Source organism: Delphinapterus leucas, unplaced genomic scaffold (assembly GCF_059928025.1).
Source record: "Delphinapterus leucas isolate spDelLeu-1000000601 "Yukka" unplaced genomic scaffold, BTC_Dleu_Yukka2 spDelLeu_asBTCV2_sq25, whole genome shotgun sequence".
Taxonomy (NCBI): Eukaryota; Metazoa; Chordata; class Mammalia; order Artiodactyla; family Monodontidae; genus Delphinapterus; species Delphinapterus leucas.
The window spans coordinates 6,466,681-6,482,615 of NW_028322234.1; the positions used below are offsets into that span (position 1 = coordinate 6,466,681).

Genomic DNA, 15,935 nt, shown 5'->3' on the forward strand with positions numbered 1-15,935 from the left:
TACATCCAAGGCCTGCCTCCCCTTTCCCAGCCTACACACCCCTAAATTCAGAGAGAGTGAAAAGGCAAGGTCTTCAAAACACCCTACCCCTCCCCAAGCCGGCTGGAGTTGAGGAGTTAGTGGGAAAGGCAGAGAATGAAGAAGGTGGGAAAGAAGACAGGTGGGGGATGGGGGAGCAGAAGGGAGGGAACAAAGGGAAAGACAGGAGAGAACAGGAAACACTACCTCCTGTGAAACAAAGGTTTCCATGAGACCAGGGACAAAGCCACAAATCTAAGGGGGAGATGTGAACTCCTCTCTCTCAGTAATTCATAAGTTAGCAAACAAACAAAGATACAAAATGAGCAAGGATATGGAGGGTTTGGGCACCATCTACCATAGACTTGACCAAAAGTACATATAGAGAATCCTATACCCAATGACAGGAGCTTGGACATTCTTTTCAAGTAGATATGAGCATTTACAAAAACAGACCATATACCACATAGCCCGTCTCCAAAATAAAAACCAGATGATGGGTATCATACTGACTATGTTTGTTGACCATAGTGGATATCATACAGACCATGTTCTCTGGCCATGATGCACATCTGACACAAATTTATAAAACACATAAAATTATAATAATTTTAAAAATCACTTGAAAATTGAAAACACCTCTGGGTAAGTCACTTGCCACATCTGGGCAAATCCATTTTTCTGCTAGTAAGAATCTATTTGGAAGCCAGCAATAATGGAAACACTTCATAGCACAACTTGGGTGCAGCCAAAGCAACACTCTGAGGCTTAAACATTTGATTTAAAATAAGAAAGACTGAAAAGTAATTACTTGGTGTCTAACTCCAAAAGGTAAAGAGTTGGAGGGGAAGGGGGAAGAGACAGGAACAGAAGGAAGGAGGAAATGGTGGGAGGAAGGAGAAAGGGTAATAGAGAGAATTTTCTAAGCAGAGTCTCTGAGAGTGGGAGGATCAAGCCACAGTTTCCCACCCTGCCCCAATTTGTCTGTCCCTAGGCAGATCTGCTCCCCTGTTACACCTTCCTTCTCTTCTGCACCCCTAACCCCCAATTCCATGCACTTGGATGGGTCCAAGGACTAGGGGGAGCAGGACCAAAGTGCTCAGTGCCCCAGCACACTAGACCATTGGTGAGTCTGGCCCCAAGGAGACACTGGGCAATGTCTGAAGACATTTTTGGTTGTCACAACTGGGGGTAGGGGTGGGGGGTTACTGGCATCTGGTTGGTGGAGACCAGGGATGCCACTCAACACCCTATAGTGCGTGGGACAGCCTCACTGCAGAAAATGATCCAGACCCAAATGTCAACAGTATGAGTTTAGACAACCCTACTCGAGGCAGTGACAATTACCTGGGGGGTTGTCTGGAGGACACTGCTGCCATCAGGCTCCCTGTGTGGGGCTGGAAGGCAGGGACAGCCTCATCAGTGTACAGGCCGCCGTCTTGCCGGTGGTTCAGGCTCACCAGGTCTGTCATCACCACCAGTCCTGTTTCCTAGGCAACAGATAATGCCCAGACCCACAGTGGGGAAGTGGACATTGTAGTCCCAGAGGTCACTGCCCCAACATCACTGCTGCGTAGCCCTGAGGGAGTCAGTCCTCTCTCCAGGCTTGGTGACACGGACTAAGGGGGTCATGGGACCCGGTAACCATCCAGGGCAGAGCAGAGGGGAGGCCAGCGCGTTTGTGGTCTAGGCACAAAAGGCCACATCTTGTACGATTCCATTTATATGAGACGTCCAAAACCACAGGCAGATCAGTGGTTGCCAGGTGCTGGGGGAGGGTGGGTGTGGAGTGACTGCTAATGGTGACAGGTCTCCTTTTGGGGTGATGGAAATGTTCTGGAACTAGACAGAGGTGCTGGTTTGCACAGCACTGTGAATGTACTAAATGCCACTGAATTGTTCACTTTAAAATGGGTTAATTTTCTGCTATGTGAATTTCACCTCTATTTAAAACAAATCAATTGGTGCAGTGCCTAATCCGGACCAAGAGCCAATGACTGTGGGCTGCAGTTATTACTGTTATAATATAGGGACTTCCCTGGTGGTCCAGTGGTTAAGACTTCACCTTCCAGTGTAGGGGGTGCGGGTTTGATCTCTGGTCGGGGAGGTAAGATCCCACGTGCCTCATGACCAAAACACATAAACCAGAAGCAGTTGTAACAAATTCAATAAAGACTTCAAAAAAATGGTCCACATCAAAAAAATTCTTTAATAAAAAAATGATATATATGTATATATATTGGTATATATATTTGATACAGCAAAATGTTAACTGTGGGATCCAAGTGGTGGATCCACAGGTGTTCGCTAATTTGTTCAACGTTTCTGTATGTTTGAAAATGTTCCATAATAAAAATGGGAGGAAAAGGATGCCTTTTATTTATTTTAGTTTGTTTTGGCCATGCCGCAGGGCTTGCAGGATCTTAGTTCCCCGACCAGGGATTGAACCCAGGCACCAGCAGTGAAAGCACAGAGTCCTAACCACTGGACCACCAGAGGATTCCCAAGGATGCCTTTTAAATGATTTAAAACCTAGGATGAAAAGTGTTCTCACGCATTTGAGTGGAGACCGCCAGCATGCTAAAGTAGGCTAGAATGACATTTGTGTGTGTTGCGTCTCCAGCAGTGCCCTGGTCCCCGGAGCCAGGAAGGAAGGGGACAGATTTGAGCTATAAATGTCAGCAAGGGACCTGAGAACACGGCACCTGCACCCATAGTGTAGGTTTTCCTTCCACCAAAGCACTTTCATCATCATTGCTCCAGAACAAGTTCAAGTTATCAATGGATACTCATTCTGCTCTCGTCCGTTTTGCAAATTGGGAGGGTCCACATATGAGCTTCCACTGGGGAGAATCAAAAAAGATTCTGCAATGCTAAAAGTTTGGAAACTTCCACCCCAACCCATCTCTGTACCCCGAGACCCTTTGTTTCAAAGGAAAAGGAGCTCAGAAGGGGGCGGTGGGGTCCAAGACCACCTCTCCTTACGGCAAAGGCAAACCCGGAGTCCTTGGTAACGCCCCAGGGCCACAGGAAGATGGAGGAGCGCCGGCGTCGTCGGGCCATCAGCCCAGCCCACCAGAAGGGTCCATCCTCCCTGGACACCCCAAAAGCATCAGAAACATCGTAATCTTCCAATTCCCGGAAAACCTACAAACAAAGGGGAGCAGGAACTGGTCAACTGAGGGTTTCTTTTCAACCCAATCTGGCCTGGCATGCTCCCATCTCAACCTCCTCTCACATGTGTCACTTGGAACCAATCTTAGCAGACAGGAGTTGGCGGCATTAACCCATTTTTAAGATGGGAAGCATGGGGCTGAAGAGGTGGGACCCGGACAACGTGACATTGGATTTGACTCCAAGACCTTTTAGCTGCGTCCAAACAGCAACAAGGATGGGGTTTGCTAAGAATGAACCCAGTGAAGAGAGACAATCTGGATTTATACGGGGCTTTTCAGTTATTGGAAAGGAAGAGACGTCCGTGAAGATGCTGGAGCCCAGCGCCCAAGGGCCCCCGCTCACCTGGGTGGGAGTCAGCCGAAACCCAGACCTGAGCAAGTAGATGCTCTTGTCAACCGCAGCTACACACACGCAACTGCCCCTTGCAGCCCTGACCCGCAGATCGATGACTTCCCCGGGTTGGGTCTCATTTGCTGAATATGTCAGTGAAACCTGGACCCAAACACAGCAGAAAACTCGGGAGCTTGACCAAACTCTCCAGACCCACCCACCCACCCACCCTCTCTGCCCTCCGAGAAGAGTCGGTCCTCGCCAGCTCAGCTGGGACCCTGGCTTTGCTGCACAGATGGGGAAAAGGATGGGAGGCTGAATGACCGGAACTAGGCTGGCGCAACTGGTACATTCTGTGCAGAAGATGGGAGGGGAGAAGAGAGGTGGGGAGATGGGCGGTGACAGAGGACATGTTGCAGCCAGTTTTGGAGGGCGCAGGGAGAGGACGTGGGGGGCGGAGCCCGTTTGGGGGGACGTGAGTGGTGTCCCTTAGGTCTGGAGCCCAGCAGGGACAGAGAACAGCTGACCACTTTTCCTGTGTGTAATGAATGCAATCCCCATCTGGGTGAGTTTTGGAGGATCTCCAGTAAAGACACAACTTAGGATCCTGAAGGTAGGGCAACCCTTAAAAGTCCTGCCTGTCATACTATGTGAAGTCTGAGTGGCAGCTGTGTGCAGTCTACCCCAGCCCCGACACCCTGGAGCCCTCAGCCCTGATGACTCTTGCCCATCACCTCTCCCTCCCCCAGTTTGGTACCCGATGCTCTACCTGGTTTTCAAAGAAGGTCTCAACAGCAAACTGGAGGCTGTCAGCCACCCCTTCTCCATTCTCCCTGACGTAGAAGGCCAGCAGGCGGCCGAGGGGGACCATGCTGGGGGTCACGGTCAGCTGGAGAGAGGTCACGCACACATTGACCTCTGCTGCTGGGGCTGGAGAGGGCTCTTAGACAAATCAAAGGTGGGGAGAGACATGAAAACTCAGCATCCCACAGTAGAACCACTGATGCCCCAGTTGCTCTGGGGGTTACATAGGGGGTAGCACGAAGAGATGGCAGCCCAGGGCTGGCCCAGGGCAACTACTGCATGGATACTCACACACCCTGTTATTTCATCCAGAAGGGAAGATAAACCCAAGAGGATGTGGATGCACAATGTCCAAAGCACCATTCAGGCCAGTGGTTCTCAACCATGGCAATGCTACTCCCCAGGGGACGTTTGGTAATTTTGGTTGTCACAACTTGAGGGTGTTACTGGCATCTAGTGGGTGGAGGCCAGGGATGCTATCCAACACCGTACAATGCACGGGACAGCCCCACAGAGAATAATCCGGCCCCAAACATCAGTAGTGTGGAGGATGAGAAAGTGACTTGGATGAGAGAGACCCTGTCTGACGTCCTGTCTGCCTATCTGCCTGCCTTCCTACCCGTCATCCATCTAACTATCCATCCATCCATCCATCCAATTATCCACCCATCCATCCATCTATGACTCTATCTAACCATCCATCTATCAATTTATCTACTGATGATTCTATGAATCTGTCTCCCTATCTATCTATCTATCTATCTATCTATCTATCTATCTATCTATCTCAGTGATTCACACCCAGGAGTCACTTTTCCCCCTAGAGACATTGGTGATATCTGGAGACATTTTAGGTTGTCATACTGTGTGTAGGGGGGTTTCCACTGGCATCTAGTGGGGGGAGACCAGGGATGTTGCTCAGCACCCTACAGTGCACAGCACAGGCCCCATCACAAAGAATATACTGCAAGTGTCCACAGTCCTTAGTTAGGGGCTCCTGCCTTAGGCAGAAGGGCTGTGAAGAGGAGGAGGCTGGGGAGACCCAGGGGAGGAGGTGGGTCTTGTGAGGAACATGTAGAGTCAAGGAGAGGGAAAAGAAGGACCCCTGAATGTGGAATCAGTCTGGGCAAAGGCAGAAGGGGCCTGGCGGATGGCAACCTGGCACATCATGGGCCTGTGCAGGGGCCCAGCCCATGGCAGCCTCAAGAGGAGCTGCCTCCAACAGCTGGTCACTGCCCAACCTCCTGGCCCCAACCCAGTCTTACCTGGAACATGTGCCCTCCACCCTGAGGCAGGCCCCCCTCCTGGCTGCACCCTGCCTACTCCTCCTTGCTGGGGCACCCACCCCAGTCTCAATGGTTCAGAAGGAATATAGGAAACTCCAGCCTGTGGCCTAGCTCACCTGTCTCAGAAAGGTGCATTAAGCGGATGGGTTTCTCCGGGGCTGCCCGCTTGCTTCTCTGCTGGGTGATGTGGGCAGGCTGCTGGCCCGAGAGCACAATGTTGCCCCTCGCAGCCACCTCATAGTACAGAGTGAAATTGCAGGGACACGTGGACTTCACTGGGAAATGGGCATCCTCCCCGACCTGTGGGAGACATGTAGCATGGGGAGCCATGCCTGGCACCCACAGCCCAGCACCAATGCCACAGCCTACCCTAGGGAGAAGGCCACTGTGGGGCCACAGGGAGTCCAAGAAAGCTGAGGGAGGAGCACTGGCTTCAGAGCTCAGTGCTCAGCATCTGGTCCTGGCTGTGGCCACATCGCCATGGCAACCTCAGCTGATGCTCTGTAAATGGGGCTGTGCTGCAGATGAACTGTGATAAGGGTATGGAAACTCTCAGTGAGTGCAGTGTAGTAAGGATCTGAACCTAGCCTAAGAGAGGTCTGGCCTTTGTCCCCTGCTCCTGGAAGGTGATCTTTAAGGCCTTGAAATGTCCTGCCTGATGAGGCTTTGTTTATCTGGGGTCTGGGGCCACACCAGATACTAACAATATAATTTATGGTAGGGACATTGGGCCACACTATATCAGTTTGACCTCTGGAGGGGCTGAGACTAGGGTCGGCCAGGCAGGTGGTTAGCCATGTCTATGTGACTAACCTCCAATAAAAACCCTGGACACTGAGGCTCGGGTGAACACCCCTGGTTGGCAGTACACCATGCGTGTAGTCACACATTGTTGCCGGCAAAGCCACACTGTCCTTGACTCTGTGGGGGGAGGACAACTGGAAGTTCACATTCAGAACTCACCTGGCCCCTGCCTTATGATCCTCTTGCCTTGCCTGATTTTAATCTGTATCTTTCACTGTATTAAACTGTAACTGATTCTAACAGCTTTCAGTGATTCTGTGACTCCCTCTAGAGATTAAAGAAACTGAAAGTGGTTTGGTGACCCCCCCCAAATTCTGCAATTGATGGGGGATGGTCTTGGGGACTATTCCCTAACTTCACAGGCACCAGTGCAGGCAATGGGCTGGAACTTCTCATTGGATATACACTTGATGAGTTGGGTTCTATCACAATCCCCCAGTTTCCAGAGGGGGTTTGATCCCTTCCCAACATCAGTGAGTGGTGGGGACAGGATTCAAACCCCAAAGGGCTGAAGCCAGAGCCCCATGCTTAACCTCCAAGCTGCCCTCATTCCCCGTGTTACAGCTGAGGTCTCCCAGGTCCTGTGACCTCCCCAAGAGCGTGGAGTGTGACCATTTCCAACACTGATGCTACAGGCTGCATGAGAAGTCATCCTCTGGACTTTTGCCCCAGAGGTTCCCTCCTCTGCCCCATGTTTTACAATCCGTGACTCTCCCCAAACATCTGGGCCACCCTGAATGCCCAGAGGAGGGTAATCTGAGGTGGTGAGTGGCGAGTATCATTCTCACTGTGGGTCCTTGGGCAAGTCATTTCACCTCTCTGATCCTCAGTTTCCCCATTTGTAAAATAAGGTTATATCTCCTGGATAGAAGGTCCTGAGGATCCAATGAAATGATGAACGCATCATTCTCAACACCACACCTGTTCACTGTGGGTGGTTAATAAATGTCATTCTACTTCCCACTGAAGACAAGAACCCACCCGTTTAAGGAGCTGACCCAAAGGTCCTCACTCCCACAGCCAAATTTGGGAAACTGGAGTAGCAGAAAGAAGAATGAACTCTTCAAGAGTGTCAAGGTCATGAAAGACAAGGAAAGACCAAGAAACCATCAGACTGGAGGACACGAAATGCAGTGTGAGATCCTGCATGGGATCCTGGACCAAAAAAAGCAGGTGCCTGGAAAAACTAGGGAAATGTAAATAAAGTCCGGGGTTTAGTTAATAGTCATGTCCAGTGCTGATGTCTTAGTTTTGACAAATGTGTCATGGTCTCATAAGATGGTAACATTAGGGGGAAGCCTAACGAAGTGCCAGTGGCCTTTTTTGTCCAAGTGCAAAAGCTGATCCTAAAATTCACACGGAAATGCAAAGGATCCAGGATAACCAAAACAACCTTGACAAAGAACAAGGTTGTAGGACTCACACTTGCCAACTTCAAAACTTACTACAAAGCTACAGTATCAAGACAGTGTGGTATTGGTATAAGGACAGACATATAGATCAATAGGATAGAACTGAGAGTCCAGAAATAAACATCTGTGGCAAATTGATTCTCATCAAGGGTGCCAAGACGTTTTGATGGGGAAAGAACAGTCTTTTCAACAGATGATTCTGGAACAACTGGATCTCCACATTCAAAAGAATGAAGTTGGACCCTACCTCACACCATATACAGAAGTTTACTCAAAATGGTTCAAAGACTTAAATGTAAGAGCTAAAACCATAAACTGTTAGGAGAAAACATAGGGGTAAACCTTCATGACCTTGGATTTGGCAATGGTTTCTTTGAGATATGGCACCAAAAGCACAAACAACCAAAGGAAAGTAATAGATAAATTGGATTTCACCAAAATTAAAAACCTTTGTTGCATCAAAGGACACTATCAGGAAAGTGAAAAGACAACCCACAGAATGGCAGAAAATACTTCCAAGTCATATATCTGATAAGGGTCTAATGTCCAAAAATATATAAAGTACCCTCACAAAAACAAAAAGACAAACAATTTAAAACACTAGGGAAAGAAAGCTGGATGAAGGATATGCAGGAACTCTCTGCCCTATATGAGCAACTCTTCTGTAAGTCTAAAGTTATTCCAAAATCTGAAATGAAAAAAGGAAGCGTGGTGGTAACAGATTATAACACGTTGAATAATCTTTTAGAAGTTCACAACTCCATAGGCACACTGAAAACAACAATAATACAGCAAAATTAATAGTGGGGCAAGTTCTTTTTTTACCAGCTAATAAATTTAGAAGGAATGTCAGAATCATAGTAAGTGCAGAAACCAGAATAGCCATCATAAAGCCAATGTGATAACTGATAACAGCAAGAATCATCAAAGATGCCAAAGGCATTTGGTGAAAGGTTGCTGGGGCTCAGGACACTGTGGCAGGGACCTCAGAGTGTCACCCAGATTATTTATTAGCTTCACCTGCAGAGGGAAAGAGCTGGTAGGAACCAGACCCAGCTTCAGCAAGGGTGGGGCTGCCCAAATCTGTGTCTCCTGATGGCACTCAACAAAAGGAGTACGTACATAGTAGTTTTGCCAGAACCATGTTTTAACCTGAATCTCACTCATAATGTGGGATAATCTACAAGATCACAGGCTTGAATTCTTTACAAAAGTCGTGGCAATGAAAAGGCAGGGAGGCTGTTCTAGATCAAGAACGATTACGGACACAGAAGAGCCAGATGCAACTTTTAAGTTGATCCTGAGTAAAATCCATGCACGCATACACACATGCACACACAGGTGAGCACACACACATGTGCACATGCACAAGCATGCATCTGCAAGGCATGCATACACATGCACACTCACACATATGTGCAGGCATGCATGGGTGCGCACACACACTATATATAAACTATATCTCGAGGACACCTTTGAGAATCTGAATATTGCCTGTGAGTTAAACAATATGATTGAGTTAATATAATTTTCTTAGATATAACAATGACCTAGCGGTCATGTTGAAGAATGTCCCTATTTTTAAGACACATTATGCTCAAGTATTTAAGAGTGAAGCATCATATCTGTAATTTACTTTCAAATATTGCAGTCAAAAAAGGGGGAGGGCTTCCCTGGTGGCGCAGTGGTTGAGAGTCCACCTGCCGATGCAGGGGACACGGGTTCCCACCCCGGTCCGGGAAGATCCCACGTGCCGCGGAGCAGCTGGGCCCGTGAGCCGTGGCCGCTGAGCCTGCGCATCCAGAGCCTGTGCTCCGCAGCAGGAGAGGCCACAACAGTGAGAGGCCCGCGTACCGCAAAAAATAAATAAATAAATAAATAAGGTGGAAAGAAATAGATGGATAAATAGGTGAGTGGATGGATGGATGGGTAGATGGGTGGGGGAATGGGTGGTAGGTGGATGATGGGTGCATGGGTGGGTAGATGGGAAGATGGATGGATAGGTGGATGGGTGGGGGGGTGGGTAGATGGGTGGGTGGATGGGTGGATGGAGAGATAAATAGATGAGTGGATGGATGGGCGGATGGGTAGATGGATGGGTAGGTAGGTGAGTGGGTGGGTGGGTAGATGGGTGGGTAGATGGATGGAGGCAAAATATTAATTCATAAATCTAGGTGAAAAGCGTATGGTTATTTATTATACTTTTTTTAAATTTCTCTCTAAATTTGCAAATATCCTCCTTATAACAACACCCAAACAAAAGTCTCTTTCTGTTTGAGATGTTGGCGAAAAAAAAGGAAAGAGTGCAAATCTTTTTCTTCTCACGAACTAACCCCATGGCATCAGAGCAACCCTAAAATATTGGGGTGACAGCCCCATTTACAGAGCAGCTCCTCCCTGCACATCCCTTGGTGCTGGAGGAAGAAGAAAGGGCCCCAACACAGAGCTGGGACTGCACCAGGCATGGCCACTCTTGCCTCAATGCCCTGAGGTCACACTCAGGGCCCCTCGATGACAGTCTGGGACGAGGAGAGCTGGCGCCTGCTGACCTAACGGAGGCAGGACAGAGGTGTCCCTCCAAGAAGAAATTCTGAGCAGCCCAGCCAAGTCCTCGCCTACGGGAACAGTGGTCCCAGCAGACATGACACAGGACTCCTTCCCACCCCCACAAGAAGGTGGCCAACCCCAGCATCCCTACTCTGCACAGATGGTTAAACAGTATTAAAACAAGAACAGCGTGTGCAGCCAAGCTGGGCATGATCTCACTGGAGTTTCTCATTCTCATAAGCCCCACAGAGGGCCATTAAACCCAGGGAATAGGCAGCCCTGCCACCTCAGTTCCTCCAAGATGCACCCCAGGGGCCCCTCAGGTCTGGGCAGCACCCTCGGAGAGGGGATCTCAGAGGTTTACAGGGCTGGTAGGGCCTGGGAGTCCCATTGGCAAGTGGTTTCCATTAGAGGCAATGCTGGCAAGCCTGCCACCACCCACGGCAGCCGGGCTCAGCCCTCAGAGCATCAATTAGGGGAATTAACGGAGTGCTTTATAAAACATACATATACGTATATATCGTTTAATAGGTGAGGGGACAAACAAACCGCAGTTGATCCAAACCATATGATGCAATATAATTCGCCACGAAAATGAAAGGCCCTCTCAAGTCAGGAAAAGAGTCGGAGGTAGTTCAATGCAAATTGCTAAATGAAAGAAGCCAACCTGCGGACTTCCCTGGTGGTCCAGTGGCTAAGACTCCGCACTTCCAATGCAGGGGGCCTGGGTTCAATCCCTGGTCAGGGAACTAGATCCCACATGTCGCAACTAAAAAAGATCCCACGTGCCACAACGAAGATCCCGCAAGTGGCAACAAAGATCCCACGTGCTGCAACTAAGACCCGGCACAGGACTTCCCTGGTGGTGCAATGGTTAAGAATCCGCCTGCCAATGCAGGGGGCACAGGTTCAATCTCTGGTCCAGGAAGATCCCACATGCCACAGGGCAATTAAGCCCATGTGCCACAACTACTGAGCCCACGTGCCACAACTATTGAAGCCCACGTGCTTAGAGCCCGTGCTCCACAACGAGAAGCCACCGCAATGAGAAGGACACGCACCGCAATGAAGAGTAGCCCCCGCTCGTTACAACTAGAGAAAGCCCTCGTGCAGCAACGAACCCAACACAGCCAAAAAAAAAAAAAAGACCCACTGCAGCCAAATAAATAAATAAATATTTTTTAAAAAAGAAGAAGACAATCTGAAAAGTACACGCACTGTATAATTCTGGCTCTATGACATTCCGGAAAAGGAAAAAGTATAAAGACAGTGAAAAGCTCAGCGTTTGCCAGGGGTTGGAGGGAGGGAGGGAGGAATAGGTAGAGCACAATGGATTTTTCGGGAAGTGAAACGATCCTGTATGACATTGTAACGGTGGATACGTGACATTGTGTATTTGTCATAAAACGTGCACCACCAAGAGGGAACCCTGACATACACTGGGGACTTCAGTTCATAATCACATATTAATAGCGGCTCATCAATTTTAACAGATGGTAATAATCAGGGAAACTGCGTGCAGGGGAAGTGGGTGTATGGGAAGTCTCCGTATTTTCTGCTCAGTGTTTACAGATCCCTATTTCCACACACATCTTCACGCATCTTACTTAATTTGGATCATGGAATAACAGACTTGGGAAGAACTATAACGTGAGACCCAGCTCTGAGTTTGTCTCATCTTTGCACTCGGTGTGTCTGCAAGTGTCTGGTGGGTGACTTCCGGTGCCTTTGCACAAGAAACTCCAGACAGTGGGGAACCAGGGCCAACAGGACCCTGAGGGCAGGTGACATCACAGTAAACCCTGGCCTTGGCCTAAATGTCCATCATAAATAAATGACAGGAATTCATTCCATGGAATACTCCCCTTGCCGGAGGGATGGGGCTCCTGTGTCAGCATGAGCATTAACCCTGCTGGGGCATGTGCAGGCTCCCTGGAGGCACATGCATGCTGCTTCTTGGGCCCCGTCCTGCTCCAGAAGGGCACACCTGAAAGCCTTACCTGGAGGGGGAGGGAGGGCGGCTGCAGCTGCAGGTAGCACTGGCTGGGGGAGTACCAACTGCTGAGGGAGAGGTAGCTGGGCAGGTACTGGGCCCCCACGAGCTTTCCACCGAGGGCTGTCACCTTGGTCTAAAGAAGAGAGGGTATTTGATCAAGGCTTGGATGCTTGGTGTAGGAAGGGGGTCTTAATCAAGCCTATGTAATGAAACCCCAATAAAAACTGTGGACACTGAGGTGGGCGTGAGCATCCCTATTGCCTGTGCTCTGTGTGTAGTATCAGGAGGGTGATGTGTCCTGACTCCACGCTTCTGCCTGCCCTGACCTGCCCTGCCCTGCCCTGCAACAAGATCTTCTCATGCTCCAATTTCCCTTTGGAGAACCTCTTCCCCAATTCTCAGAGTATGGGGTCCAGTGTGGCTAGCTTGTTCTTCCCCAGCTCCACGGGAAGCAAGTGTCCAAGGCTGGCCACAGGGTGTTGGGGGTTGGCTCAGGCAATGGCAGGTGGCCCACGTGGCCACTGAGAGACAGTTCCATCATGGGCATATTAAGGAAGCCCATGTCCTGGGCTTGCCAGCAGCTTTGGTGGCTTCTCGGAGGGTAAAACCTCCTTGGGAAGTGAGCACAGGGGAGATGGTGGTCAGGAGAGGGAGAAGCCGCGCTGGGCAGCATCCCCAGAGCTCTGGACGCTGCTCCCCCTGGAGTTCTCCATCCTCCCCCTTCATGCCCCAGGGACTGGCAGTTATATTTCTTTTGGGAGTTTGAACCTGTTGCCTTCACTTGCTGCTGGAAAAGTGTGGCTAACACAAGAGAGTTGCCAGAAGTGGGGGCAGGAAGGGAGTAGTGTTAAGACCTCTGTGTGATAAAGAATAAAGAAGCTGGGGACTTGCCTGGTGGTGCAGTGGTTAAGAATCCACCTGCCAATGCAGGGGACACGGGTTCGAGCCCTGGTCTGGGAAGATCCCACATGCTGCGGAGCAACTAAGCCCGTGCGCCACAACTACTGAGCCTGTGCTCTAGAGCCCGCGAGCCACAACTACTGAAGCCCGTATGCCTAGAGCCCGTGCTCCACAACAAGAGAAGCCACCGCAGTGAGAAGCCCACACCTCAACGAAGAGTAGGCCCCGCTCACTGCAACTAGAGAATAGAAGCTGGCCCACCTTTATCTCAGTTACTGGCAGATAGCCTCTGAACCCCTAAAATTTCCCAAGTGATGCGGGTGTCTTTGTTATTCATGGTGGGTCCTGATAATATGAGCTAATGAGATAATTCGGGATGGGGACAATCATGCCAGAAAGACCAATCATGGGATTAGAGGGTTGGGGCTTTGAGCCACGTGATGTGGTATCAACTTGACCTCTAGGGAGGGGAGGCGGCTAGAGACTGAGTTCAGTCATGGGGCCAATGATTAATCAATCAAGCCTATGTAGTGAAACCCCAATTAAAACGGTGGACACCAAAGTGGGAGTGTGCATCTCTATTGGCAGTGCTCTGTGTAGTGTCAGGAGGGTGATGTGTCCCAACTCCATGGGGACAGCACACGAAGCTACAAATTTGGGACCCTCCCAGCTCTCGTCCTATGCATGTGTGTCTCTCTCTTTGGTTGGTCCTAATTTGTATCATTTTGCTATAATAAAACTGTAATTGCAAAAAATACAAACTTCCAGTTATAAATTCAGTCCTGGGGATGTAATGTACAGCATGGTGTCTATAGTTAATAATATCGTATTGTACATTTGAGAAAGGTGCTAAAAGAATAGATCTTAGAGGTTCTCATCACAAGAAAAAAAAAGTGTAACTGTGTATGGTAACTGGACATATTGTGGTGTCATTTCACAATATACACATACATTAGATCATTATGTTGAACACCTGAAATGCTGTAATTGTAAGGTAGTGGGGCAGCAGGAACCTCCAAATTTGTAGCCAGGTGGTAAAAAGTGTCGGTGGCCTGGGGACCGCTGGCTGTTAAAAATCTTTAAGGAGGGCTTCCCTGGTGGCGCTGTGGTTGAGAGTCCGCCTGCCGATGCAGGGGACGCGGGTTCGTGCCCCGGTCCGGGAAGATCCCACGTGCCGCGGAGCGGCTGGGCCCGTGAGCCATGGCCGCTGAGCCTGCGCGTCCGGAGCCTGTGCTCCGCAACGGGAGAGGCCACAACAGTGAGAGGCCCGCGTACCGCAAAAAAAAAAAAAAAAAAAAAAAAAAAAAGTCTTTAAGGACATGTCGCCCACAGGGGACATAGTGACCACAAGTGTCCTCGGCTCCCACCTACACATTTATTCTCAGCTACCTTCTGTCCCCACCATCCCAGTGTCCGTGGGGCCACCACGCCTACCACCAGCTATAGAGGTGAGGGCTGGGACATCCTCTTTACCACACCTGCTCCTCCCTCCCCTGACAAGGAGACACCAGGTCCTGCCAATTCTACCTCCACAGCTCCAGGCTCAGTGTCCTCTCCATCATCACCGCCCGTCTGCCCACCTGTGGCCCCGCCCAGACATCCCCCACTATGGGCACTGGAGTGACAGACTGCCTTCTGGGTAAGCCCTGAGCACCCCTGTGAGGTGAGGGGAAGCCCCACTGGCTCCCTCCTCCATATCTTCTTGAAATGGCTTGGCTGGCTGGGCATTTGCAGGATCCAATTACACTAGGACTCTGGGCCTCTGGGGCTGTGCATATGCTCTTCCACCTTCCTGGAAGCAGCCTGGCTGAACCTCCCCCTTGTCAGGAGTCCACCTGGGAAGATCCCCGCACAGAAGCCAGGCACCCTCATCTCTTCTCAGCCCCCGCCTCACTCTGGGGTGGTTGGGTTATCTGACTTACTATCAACCTCCCCCATCAGACTCTGAACTCCCTCAGGGCAGGGGCAGGACCCAGGTCCACTGACCCAGTGCCCGAGCATGGCCTGGAGGAGGGGCCGAATCCATGCCTGCTGGCTGAATGACAAGGGTCTAGGTGACTCACCCACCTCCAGCCACACGTGCTGGGCTGACACAGGGATGGAGGGGATTTCAAACCCTACCAGCCCACCCCGGGACACAGACTCGGTGGTGTATATGTTGTCCTTCGGCGTCAGCTCTGCCCTGATCTGGACCGTCACCCCCTCAGCCGGGCTGCCGTCTGGGTAGGACAGCTCCACCTGGAAGGAGTCACCAATGATTCAACGTGGTTAGGGTGGCAACACTTCCCAAATGGATCTATAGATTCAACCCAATCACCCAGCAGACTCCCAGCCAGCTTCCTTTTAGCAATCAACAATCTAATGCTAAAATTCATATGGAATTGCAAGTGGCACCAAACAGCCAAAGCAATCCTGAAAAAGAACCAAGAACTCACACATCTCAATTTCAAAACTTACTACAAAGGTACAGTAATCAAGACACATGGTACTGGTATAAGGACAGATATGCAGACCAGTGGAGTAGAAGAACTGAGAGTCCAGATATAAATCCACCCATCTATAGTCAATTGATTCAAATAAATAAGATTAAAATATGGTGAGGGGGAATTCTCTGGCAGTCCAGTGGTTAGGACTCCACGCTTCCACTGCAGGGGGCATGGG

At 49.9% G+C, this 15,935-nt stretch overlaps 1 protein-coding gene across 1 annotated transcript in view; it reads right to left on the minus strand.

Annotated features, from left to right (window-relative positions):
- Positions 1 to 15,935, minus strand: part of CPAMD8 (C3 and PZP like alpha-2-macroglobulin domain containing 8) — a 99,328-nt gene that overhangs the window by 59,752 nt on the left and 23,641 nt on the right. The window contains exons 12-18 of the mRNA XM_022558515.2: positions 15,342 to 15,512; positions 12,379 to 12,507; positions 5,732 to 5,915; positions 4,295 to 4,467; positions 3,538 to 3,687; positions 3,004 to 3,165; positions 1,366 to 1,508 (exon numbers count right to left, since the gene is read on the minus strand). Of these exons, the coding sequence (XP_022414223.1) occupies positions 1,366 to 1,508; positions 3,004 to 3,165; positions 3,538 to 3,687; positions 4,295 to 4,467; positions 5,732 to 5,915; positions 12,379 to 12,507; positions 15,342 to 15,512 (1,112 nt within the window). The remainder of the gene's footprint in view (positions 1 to 1,365; positions 1,509 to 3,003; positions 3,166 to 3,537; positions 3,688 to 4,294; positions 4,468 to 5,731; positions 5,916 to 12,378; positions 12,508 to 15,341; positions 15,513 to 15,935) is intronic.